The following is a 12,360-nucleotide window of genomic DNA, read 5'->3' as shown; positions in this document are numbered from 1 at the left end:
CTCTGGGAGGCTGTGGAAGACAGGAGGGCCTGGCGTGCTCTGGTCCATGGGGTCACGAAGAGTCGAACACAACTTAACGACTAAACAACAACCAACCAACCTCTGATTTGGAAGTTCGTTTATTGGGCAAACAAATGTTCATTCATTTAAAACCTTGCTTCCTCTGGTGGGTGCCCACTCAGAGGCAGTGCCCAGAGGTAGCAGGGCAGAGATATAGAACTGCTGCCTCCCGGTGGGCACCCATTGGAGCAGGCGGGGCTTTGAAGCTTGCAACATCTGTTCGGACCCATAAACAAATCAGCATGAACTGCCAAACAGGTTTCATGCCCATCTCTACCCTCCATTCTGTTCTATTTCTTTCTAAGCCTTTAAAGCAATCGGTGCCTTCCAGGTATTTTAGACGTCAACTCCCATCACCCTTAACCACTGCTCACGCTGGCTATGACTGCTAGAAACGGAAGGCTCAAAGCATCCCTAGGCAGAGCTGTAACTAAGTCGGGCCGGCTAATGTTTTGGCTCAGGGCACCAACATTTATTTACAATAAATTACAATAATTTGCTACTGTGTGCTTAACCAAGTCAGTTCTGATTCATGATGATCCTTTGTAGGATTTTCCAGGTAGAGAACATTCAGAAGTTGTTCACCATCCCCTTCTTCTGAGGAATGTACACCTTGCCCAAGGGCACACAAGCCAGCTAAAATGTTTCTTCCCCACTCGGGAATCAAACCCCAGTCTCCCACATAACAGGCGGGGATACTTACCCCTATACTAAGGAGGAGGAGAATGCAAACTCATCAGCTGGTGCTTGATAGTCCCTGTGAATCTCACCATTGGGAGCTGAGCCCATGGCTCAACCTTCTCAGCCCATCTGAAGGCCAGGTTGGTAGCTGGTCACCTCAAGACATCAACACAAAAGTAAGACAGTATAGTACTCAATTAGATTTAAAACAGGCCACAATGCTAAGCTTTAAGGTCCGCAGAAGCACGATTCAGGGACAAAAGAGTACTGTTTTGGCAAACTTTTCTTCCGTTGGAAAGAAGAAAGAATTGGAATAAGGCCTTTCTCAATCTTGCTCACAGATTTCTGAGTCTCTAATGCAGCCAAGACACAGAGAATATTCTCTCCCCCCCCACTTTGCCTTTCTTTCTCCTTGAATGCCCTCCCTGAGTTTCTCCGCAGTTGGAAATGCCAACAGGAATGCGCCTTCTCACTCTTAACGAAATAACCATGCTTTAATTAATGGTTGTGGAGTATTACATGCCAATCATTCAGGATGGGTGTTTGTCATGTGGGGTCTGGAGAAGTGAGACCTGCCGGTGAAGGACAGATGCCCGGGGGCCGTTTGACTCCCTCACCATCTGCTCCGGAGCGTGACTGCAAGATGGCTTGTGCCCCTGGTGACAGGCAGGGAGTGGACGAGGAAAGCCTGGATTTCATTTTGCTCCTCTCCTCCTTTGTCTTTCAGTAAAGGTGCCACCGCCAAGCCATCTGAAGGTCACGGAGCTCCCCGGAGGAGAGGCACGCCTGGAATGGGAAGCTTCAGCGGCATCTGACGTAGTAGTCTATCAGATCAAATGGAGTGTGGTCGGTGAAGAGAAGGCACAGGAGGTATGGCATCATTACAGGGACACCGGAGGTAGGGACAGGATTTTTCGATTCATTTCAGATGACAAATCCCATCATTCTCCATTCTGCGATTTCTACCGACCTTTCAGACACCTTACAAATACCTGAATGGGACTCGCCTGGCAGAAAGGCTTGTACTGGAAAGTTCTGAGGTATACATAGACCTAGCTGCCCCCAAGCCTCCTGTTTCTGCCCTAGTGCTAGCTGGGAGCTTCCTTTTTCAACAAGAAACTAGCTAGGCCTCAAAGCATTCCAAGCATTCCACTCCTTTCTCCAAGGCGAGCCACATTTCATGTCTGCAACATGTCTGCCTGTCAGGTAGAACTCCCAGAATGGAGAATTATGGCATTTATGGTCCAAGACATCAAATAGTAATCCTTGCTGGAAGTTCTACATCCATGGTTTCAATCCAAGGGCAAAATTCAATGTCAGAGAAACTCTTGGGAGTGGGTACATTTTCATGAAGAGGGAAGTGAAAAACAGAAGTGTGGGACCAGTACTCCCCATTTTGGCTTTAAAGCCCCTGGTATCTTAACTCTCTCTCTCTCTCTCTCTCTCTCTCTCTCTCTCTCTCTCTCTCTCTCTCTCATCCTGAGATACTCTGCATCCCGACCCCTTTTCTGTTGAGTGCTCTAAAAATCTCACATGCCACTGTTTCTATTTATATATTTCAATTTTTAAGCTAATCTACAGTATATTGAAGATTACAGTTTAGTAAGGATGGCCCTTTAGTAAGTGCCTATTGTGCAAAACCCTATAAAACCATCAACTGAAATACAGAAGGGAAGTCAAAATGATGTAATACACCATGAATGAGAAACTTTGGGTTTCGCAAAAGTTATGGCCCCAGTCCTCACCCTACTGTGTACAGTAGGAACACAGTAGGAGTTTGTGGGAATTGTGGGGTTAGAACGACTGGAGGGTTGAGGGCTTCCTGTACCTGACATACAATGGACATTATTTATATTTCCACCCACCTGTTCCCAATGAGCTCAATGATGCTATCCCAGTACATTGTCATAACAACACACCCATGAGGTAGGTCAGGTTGACTCAGAGATGACCAGCCATGGTTATCTTCATGTCTTCCAACCTGCAAGTCCATTGTGGGTCCAGTTGAAGACTAATGCCCTCCGATATCACACGGGTGAAATCTGTTTTGGGTTTCAGTAGGAAATTTACCCTATTCCTCCAAAAGGTCCAGCAACTTTGTGAGCCTTTGTAAAGTTCAGACTAAAACCCAGGGTGTCTTCACTGTCTCTACAAAACTGGCACCAGCTATCAGTGATTCTAGCTCCTACAGTACACCATGCATGTTTCATCCGTGGGATTGGCTACCACAGGTATAGCAAGGGCCACCAGCTTATATGGCTTTAAAAGGGGTTAGACAGCTTCCATCTTCCAGGAAAAATGATGTCTTGACACATCAAGTCATCTTGCTGAAAATTGTCAACCACTGCAAGGTTTTTCCTCCTATACAACAGAGACCAGTAGTGTTTGTTTGTTTTATCAACAGAGGCACTGGCAAAAAAAAAAGTATTCTGCATATACAAAGATGTATATTTTGTGCCATTTTGTGCTCCAGGTATTACTGCATTACATTAATTTGATCAGCATTCCCTGCACCCCCTCATCCATCGATTTCTTGCTGTGTGGCAAGTTGTTGTCTCTTAAGGTCCAGCCAGTCTGAGATGTTACTCATCCAAGAAACACATTTTCTCTTCCTCTTCCAAATGACGCAACACATGTCAAAGATACGACAGCTTGTATTCGCGAAGGCTTTCACGGCCGGGATCTTGGCCATGTTCTGAAGGTGGTTCTTCCTAACGTTTCGCCAGTCTCTGTGGCCGGCATCTTCAGAGAACAGCAAACTGTGCTGACAGCTTGTTTCTCTTAAGAATCAACTCTATTTCTTTTTGTTTGCCTATCCAATGAAGTACGTCTTCATTCTTTATTCTGTCAGTCCACGTGTTTTTGAGGCTCTGTGCCCAGAATAGTATCAATTGGGCAGTTTACATAGAATCATAGAAGCATAGAACAGTGATGTTGGGAGGGGCCTACAAGGCCATCAATTCCAACCCCCTGCTCAAGGCAGGAATACCATCAAAGCATATCTGCCAGGTGATCATCCAAGTTTTTCTTGAATGCCTCCAGGGTTGGAGCACTCACCAACTCCCGAGGTAACTGGTTCCACTGTCGTACATCTCAAAAATGTCATGGTTGTAAAGTGTTAACAATACTTTTCTCCAGTCATGGAATGGATAAGCTGCATGCTTTGTCTCTTGGTTCCAATATGGGAGCATAAGAAGTGTAGCAGTTTTAGTCTGCTTTTTTATAAAATTCGCCCTATTGTGCTGCAGCCTACAAATACAGTTGATTCTTCTCTCTTTCTCTTTCTCTCTCTCATTCTTTCTGATAGCTGTCTGTCGCTGGGAACCTGGCTTCTTCTCTTTTGTCCGGCCTGAAAAAGAACAACGAGTACCAGATATCCATTTGGGCCTATTACAAAGATGGAGCTCGGAGCGATACCGTCTCCGTTCGGCACAGGATCAGTAAGTGAGCCTAGACATGCCACGGCACTGCTTTGAAGAGTAGGGAATGTAATGATATTAGATGGTGCATAATTAAGCTGTGAATATTGTGTTCAAATGGAAGGCTGTGGAAGTAATTGGCGGTTGGATGTTGGAGAAAGGCTGGAGGTAGAGGGAAGGATAGGGGTTAGCTCACACTCAGACTGTTGCTATGATCATATGGTGCTGTGATGGAGCAATGGAAGGGACTGGATGTGACCCTTTCTGGGTCTGATCCTTTAGTCTTCTAAATACAAGAGGTAGTCCGACAGAATTTCATGGGACTTACTCAAGGCAGATGAGTATAGGATTGAGTAAGTAGAGGATCATACAAATGCAGGTGAGTATAGGATCGTACCCCAGAGTTACACAGAAACATGTGGAACTTTCACACCTACCTTTTTGACACAGTCAACAACATCTGTGCAAAAGCTGCTCTAACTTCAAGCTCTTGCAGATCGAATATACTGTGTGTTTTCCTTAAACTATTGGGTTCTGCTCTGATGTTATTAGTTGTGGTATTTTCCCCACCATTTGTCCTTAACAAAGTTTTAAAGAGAAGTGCCCTTCCTATAAAGAGATGTTTGAATGCAAGTTCAAGTAAATTTGTCTAGCACAGTGGTTCTTAACCTTTGTTACTCGGATGTTTTTAAACTGCAACTCCCAGAAACCCCAGCCAGCACAGTTGGTGGTGAAGGCTTCTGGGAGTTGCAGTCCAAAACTCCTGAGTAACCCAAGGTTAAGAACCAGTGGTCTAGCGTAACCCTTAGGCATAGATGGGGGGGACTTGTTTTTTGAAGTACTGCTCCGAAAATCCTTCACGCGATGTAGACCATAGCCATGATGGTTCGGGGATTTGGTTACTTCATAAAAGTAACTTCTTCCATTTCTGAATCTATTAAAGGCTGTTTGTTCAGGAAGCAGTTATTCCAGATCTCCCATATACTCTAGTTAGAATCAAGAGTTCATTGCTATGATGTAGTTATCTTTCCATTGGGATGGGTGAGAAAGTCAGTTTATTTCATTTGTCTCTGGGATTTATGCAGTTCACACTGCTTTGAACTGAATGCCTACAGCTGCTGGTCTGAGGTCCATGCTTACAAAGTGATTCACGAAACAACAAAATGGGACTGGAAGGAGTGTAGGTTTGGAAAATGTGCATGGAAAATCCATACATTGGAAGTGAGAAAATACATCCGTTTTCAGTCCACTAAATCTGTTAGCTGTTAGGGCATTGCAATTAGCGTGTTTGAACAAAATGAGTGAACATTTGGCATATATATACTGTAGTATATATATGTCCGTATACACTACTCAGATAATAGTTATATGTGTCTGTCTGCACAGACAGCTGCATGGTGGACAGGATGGTTAACCTCCTTCCCCACTTCATGGCCTCTGCCCCACAAACCACCCTTCCTGTCAGACATTGGATCTAAACTTGGGTGGCAGGAGGGTCCCCACTGCTATATAAAGTTCTGAGTCACACTTTACAAAGGGACACTTTTAGAAATGAATGAAAAACTGGCAGACTTTGCATCAACCTATAGAGGCTGACTCTTGTTTGGTACATTTAAAAAAGAAAGAAAGAAAAATGTAAAAGGATGTGAGGTTAGAAGGGGTCTTTCCTTGAAGATCCTCTCTTAATTAAGAGTCCCTGACTAATGGCTTTGCTGGCATTGATTGGAACACCATTCGTTTAAGAGCCACCCTCTGTTCTTGTCATTGAATCAAGTTTCTATATTTTTAGAGTTGTTGAAGCTTCATTTACTAACTCTCCTAGAATTGGCAGTCCTTCACTTTCAACGATATTTATTTGTATTCTGCTTTCCAGTTCTGTTTATCTAAACAAACTGCAGGGAGCAAAACTAACAATTTAGGAAGAATATCTATACAAAACAGAGTTAGTGTTAACACAAAATGTGAAAACTGCATCCTATGGGACTTTGGGGGCAATGTTCAAAACACAGTAGCCCCCTGCCACCTGCAGTTTACAGGCCTGTCTGGAGGAAAACAATCTTCAGCACTTCTAAAAGGCCAAACATTTCAGATTGGAGGGAACTTCAGAGTCTGTTGTTGTTATTGTTTAGTCGTTAAGTCATGTTGGACTCTTTGTGACCCCATGGAACAGAGCACGCCAGGCCCTCCTGTCTTCCACTGCTTCCCAGAGTTGGGTCAAATTCATGTCGGTCGCTTCAGTGACACTGTCCAACCATCTCGTCTTCTGTTGTCCCCTTCTTCTCTTGCCCTCAAACTTTCCCAACCTCAGGGTCTTTTCCAGGGAGTCTTCTCTTCTCATGAGATGGCCAAAGTATTGGAGCCTCCGCTTTAGGATCTGTCCTTCCAGGGAGCACTCAGGGCTGATTTCCTTCAGAATGGATAGGTTTGTTCTCCTTGCAGTCCAGGGGACTCTCAAGAGTCTCCACCAGCACCACAATTCAAAAGCATCAATTCTTCGGAGGTCAGCCTTCTTTATGGTCCAGCTCTCACTTCTCTACATCGCTGCTGGAAAAACCATAGCTTTGACTATGCGGACCTTTGTCGGCAAAGTGAGGTCTCTGCTTTTTAAGATGCTGTCTAGGTTTGCCATCGCTTTCCTCCCAAGAAGCAGGCATCTTTTAATTTCGTGGCTGCTGTCACCATCTGCAGTGATCATGGAGCCCAAGAAAGTAAAATCAGTCACTTCCTCCTTATCTTCCCATTCTACTTGCCAGGAGGTGATGGGACCAGTGGCCATGATCTTAGTTTTTTTTTGATGTTGAGCTTCAGATCATTTTTTGTGCTCTCCTCTTTCACCCTCATTATGAGGTTCAAAGTATGAACCACACCAAAGGAAATCCTATTGGGGAAAACCCATTAAAATGTTGTATCTGATGACGTAGACACCCGCAAACAGCTTTCGACACACAGCTTTGGAGTAAGACCTACACTCCCCCAGGCATGTGAGATCCAAGTTCCTTTAAAGAACAAAAACAGACTTCAGCAAACTCATAGCCCTTAGGATTTTTATAAGATGGGTGCTCTGTGATCTTCGTTGCCAGCACCACCCACATGTTGGATTAGCTGAAGATTCTAAGCTGTCTGCCGGAAGATGGCACAGTTTGGCTGCTTCCTCATGCCAACTCAAGGGACCGCACACAAAACACTGAAAATATATATTACTCTATAATCGAACTTGATGTTAATTTAAAAGAAAATTACTCAAGCTCTTTGCATTAAAGTCACGGTTCATTATACACTTCAGAGCTGCAAATGTACTGGATTGGATTTAGCAAGTGACTTATCCTGAGTATACATAAATAACAAAGCTGGCATGGCAAGAGGTCTGTCAATAGATACTGTTTCGCAGCTCTGATATAACATTTTCTATGGTAACGTTCCCCAGCTGTATTATTTCAAGAAAACCCTCAAAAGGGTCATCATACATTAGAATTGACTCAATTGCATTATTATTATTATTATTATTATTATTATTATTATTATTATTATTATTATTATTATTATTATTATTATTATTATTATTATTATTATTATTATTATTATTATTATTATTACTACTACTACTACTACTACTACTACTACTACTACTACTACTACTACTACTACTACTACTACTACAGTGGTACCTCATTAAGAACTTAATCCGTATTGGGACTGCATTCTTAAGTCGAAATGTTCTTAAGTTGAAGCATCATTTCTTATAGGAATGCATTGAAAACCGATCAGTGTGTTCTGAGGGAAGAAAATAAGGCAAAAAGGCAGGGGAAAAGGGCTGGAAATTTGAATTTCCCACCCTTTTCCCCTGCCTTTTTGCCACCAGAGGTCTCCAAAGGTTTTTCCCTCTGACATTGGAGGAAGATCTTTGAGACTTGCCTGCCGCCATGGGAGACCTCCCTGGGGGTCCCCACGGCCATGATCAGTGCCTTTGGAGGTCTCAAAGGGCTTTCCCCCTGACATCGGAGGAGGCCCTTGGAGACCTCTGAAGGCAAAAAGGCAAAGATCCGAATTTCCCGCCCTTTTCCCCTGCCTTTTTTTCATTCGTAGGTCGAGGCTCCGTTCGCAAGTCAGTGCCAGGTTTTGCGAACGGAGCCTTTCGTAAGTCGAAATGTTTGTAGATAGGGACGTTTGTAAGTCGAGGTCCCACTGTACTACTACTACTACTACTGGTTGTTTTACTGTTTCAGAGATGTGTCATTTGCTTCTGCCAAATAGTTTATTTGACAATATAAACTTCTAAAAAAAGATGCAGTACATCCTGCTTCTCCTATTAAAAGAGGGTGGGTTATTCTGCACATTGCTATTTGCAAGCATTATTTGCTTTTATTTTTCTTTGCATGAAACCTTGACATATAGCATTGTAATGTTTCATTTTGCTCCCTTTCGAAAGGATAGAGATTTTTAAGTGGGAGAGAGAAAGAGAGAGAGAGAGAGAGAATGAATACTATATCAGATTCATTGTGGGGAACACTTGAAAAATGGCAAACAGAATCTCTCAGAAGGCAGCAAACTTCAAAGATTATCACTGAAATATTCCAGAAGTCTTGGGCTCTCCAGGGGGTATCAACACAATCCAGTTTTTTTTTCCTTTGACTTTTTCCAGGAGAGAAATTCTCTTTTTGAAATGAGGCTTGTCTGTCTCGCTGACGTAGAACAGGGTGGCTGCTTTTTGAAGGCTGGAAAGAGAGGCCAAGGGAGAGAAACTGTTGGAAACTAATCTGGCCTCTAGAATCTCGAATGCATACACATTCGAGCAAATTAGACCTGCAGTTTGAGATGCTTACGACCTTGGAAGCCCGACCAGACTTCCCCAACCTGTTGTATTCCAGAATTGTTAGAACACGCTCCCGCTATCTCAGTAAGGGGATGATGGGTGTTATATTCTGATACCTTTGGAGGGTACTAGGTTAAGGAAAGTCTACCCTAAACTAGGATGCCACGTTACACAGGAAAGCTGAAATTTCAGTTAAGATACTTTAGTTTCATTCATGGAGACGATCATCTGAAATGTCCTTATTTTCTGCTTTTATCCAGTCTAAAAGTGTGCTTGTTTTACAGTCATAACAGCTTGATACCACTTTAACTGCTGTGATTCTATACAACGAAATTCTGGAATTTACTTTGGGGGAGGGATTCAGAATCCTTCAGGGGGAGTATGAGAATGATCTGGCAAATAATTATATGTCCTTCACCAAACTACAAAACCTACAATGCCATAAGATGGAGCCACAACAACTAAGATCCTATCAAACTGTTACGACTGTGTGACACACACTGACTTTCTGTTAAGGGGGAAACGCCGGCTACAGAATGAACCCATTTTTGCACAGACTATCTGGGAGGACTTTGAGAATGAGGAGGCATATCCTAATATGTATCCCGCAGAAAACAAAGGCTAGCGCCTCCATGTTGTATGACACTGTAGCCATGCCTAGCATATCAAAATGGGGAGGTTCTGTGGAATACCCAAGCCTGTGCAACTGAAGAGTAGAAAATTCTGTGGAAATAAAGCAACAGGTTTCATAGTATCCCACCTAACACAGAGGATCCAGGAGAATTTGAAAAGGAACACCTTTATAGGAGACCTGGGATATTCAAGTACTGTATAACCTGCTCCAGATTACCTTCTTTGTCTGATGGAATCATAGAATTACAGTAGTGCCTCGCTTGACAATGTTAATTCATTCCAGTGAAATCGCCGTAGAGCGAAATAGTCGTCAAACGAAATTAAAAAACCATTGAAATGCATTAAAAAACGGCTAATGCATTCCAATGGGTGAAATACCTAATCGTCCAGCGAAGATCCTCCATAGGGTGGCCATTTTCTGGTGCCTGTAGAGTGAAAAATCAGTCCTAAAAACAGCGGGGGGGGCATTTTGCACAGCAGCAGCCATTTTGAAACCCGACAATCAGCTGTTGGAAAATCATCGTAAAGCGAAAAATTGGTTCCCGAAGCAGGGAACCAATCAGCGCTAAGTGAAAAAAAACCCCATTCGAACATTGTTTTGTGATCGCAAAAACATCGTCATGAAGCGAATTCATTGTTATACGGGGTAATCATTAAGCGGGGCACCACTGTATAGAATAATGGAGTTGGAAGGGGTCTATAAGGCCATTGAGTCCAAGCCCCTGATCAAGGCAGAAATCCAGATCAAAGGAGATCTGACAGGTGGCTGTCCAGTTTTCTCTTGAATACTTCCTGCGGTGGAGCTCTCTCCACCTCCCATGGAGATTGTCTCCATTGTCATACTGCTCTAACAGTTAAGAGGTTTTTCGTGATATTCAGCCAAAATTTGTCTTCCTGTATTTTGAGCCCATTATTACATGTCCTGCACTGTGGAATAATAGAGAACAGTTCCTGCCCTTCTTTTAATGATAGCCTTTCAAGTATTTGAAAAGTGCTCTCATATCTCCCTTCAGTCTTCTTTTCTTAAGGCTAAACAGTTCCGAACTGCACATACTTTTTTTTTTAACTGCACGTTTTGGATTCAACTGCATGTTAAATCCAAAGAAAAAAAGGGGAAAAAAAGGAGGCGGAGAAGGAGGAGGAAAAAAACAAACCAACCACACCCTGCAATTTCATCTTTGCCCTCGAAACAGACCTGTGAAGCCATCCTTTAGGGATTTCAAGTTTTCTCCCGGCTTTTCAGGATAGTTATTCGGTCACCTCTTCCTCCCGCTTTTATGATGATTTGTGAGTTCGGAGAGTCTATTATATTGATTTGTTTTGAAATCCATTCTTCTTAGTGCTTCTGTATTAGCATCCTTTAAAATATTTATGATGGTAAATAGACACGCGGACCTTCTGGGTGGAAAAGGGAACAGTGTAAATAAATTAGACCAGCAAAGCAATCAAATAAGCAAGCATGCAAATGACGGGATAGAAAAACATTTCAATGGCATTCTTTAAAATAGTTGGTTATTCATTAGCTAGCAAAATACCCAGTTATTGCAATGAATGCTAAGTGTATTCGTTTGCTTTTCCATATGGCGAGGGGGCTGTATGATGTTTAAACCATGCTGTGTCTCAGTGAGACTGAGGGAATCTCACAAAGTGTTCTGTGCAAGGAAGAGATACACGAGCGTTTGAAGATGTGTGCTCAGACATACGGAAGTGTATGAAAAATTAAAACTAGTTAGTCTTCCATTGCAGAATTTTGACATTTCTGATATATACAGTGGGGTCTCTACTTAAGAACGTCCCTACTTAAGAACAATTCTACTTAAGAACAGCTCCATTTGCTAAATTTTGCTTCTACTTGAGAACAAAAATCCAGATAAGAACAGGAAAAAAAAACTTTCCTGCTCTTTTTTTAACCTTGTCATCTTAGGTTAAAAAAAGTTCTCCCCCTAGTGGTAGAGTACGTATTAACCAGCTTTGCATTAGTTCCTATGGGAACTAATGCTTCAATGTACGAACGCACCTCTACATAAAAAAAACAGCCAGAACGGATTAATTGGTTTTCAGTCCATTGCTTCAAAATTAGCTTCGTCAGAAGTGCTTTTAACACTGTTCCCTGACCTAAGGGGAAAAAAAGAAAAAAATCCCCCTCTAGTGGTAGAAGGCGGAATAGCAGCTTCCCATTAGTTTCTATGGACGGAAAAGAGCAGATACGGATTAAATGGTTTTCAATGCATTCCTATGGGAAATGCAGATTCTACATAAGAACTTTTCCACTTGAGAACCACCTTCCAATACGGATTAAGTTCTTAAGTAGAGACCTCACTGTATTCTGTTTTTCATCCATAGTAGGAGTAAAAAAAGATTCATAGAGGAGAATAGCTTCAAATACCCCAGATAGTCCACTCCTTTCTCATTAACAGGTACTTAAAGTCTCGATAACTCACTTTGAGACATTATTAGTAGAAAGAGTAAAAATGTTTCATTACTTACAGTTGGGAACAGCAAACTAAACAACTGGAATGACAAACAACGGACTTCGACAGACGAGAGAAAGAAAGAACTCTCAGCACAGATGCAGGGCTATCTTTGAATTCAGAGATTCAAAGGAAAGGATGATTGGTTAGAGCTGGATAGGTCAACAGTCAACCCAGCCCAGAAAGGTTCATCCCAGCTAAACGAACCACAGACAGCATGCAAGGTTGTAAAATTCCAATATCTTCTAGGTGCTACATCCCTGTTTCTGTTATAAGCTGTGCCAAA

General features: G+C 42.6%; 1 protein-coding gene across 1 annotated transcript in view; it reads left to right on the top strand.

The window, feature by feature from the left end:
- Window positions 1-12,360, top strand: part of COL20A1 (collagen type XX alpha 1 chain) — a 135,587-nt gene that overhangs the window by 43,865 nt on the left and 79,362 nt on the right. Inside the window, exons 17-18 of the mRNA XM_072996741.2 lie at window positions 1,469-1,611; window positions 4,049-4,181. Coding sequence (XP_072852842.2) covers window positions 1,469-1,611; window positions 4,049-4,181 — 276 coding nt within the window. The remainder of the gene's footprint in view (window positions 1-1,468; window positions 1,612-4,048; window positions 4,182-12,360) is intronic.

The sequence above is a fragment of the Pogona vitticeps genome, chromosome 4 (genome assembly GCF_051106095.1).
Source record: "Pogona vitticeps strain Pit_001003342236 chromosome 4, PviZW2.1, whole genome shotgun sequence".
In the NCBI taxonomy this organism is placed as follows: Eukaryota; Metazoa; Chordata; class Lepidosauria; order Squamata; family Agamidae; genus Pogona; species Pogona vitticeps.
This window is presented reverse-complemented; position numbering and strand designations above follow the sequence as displayed.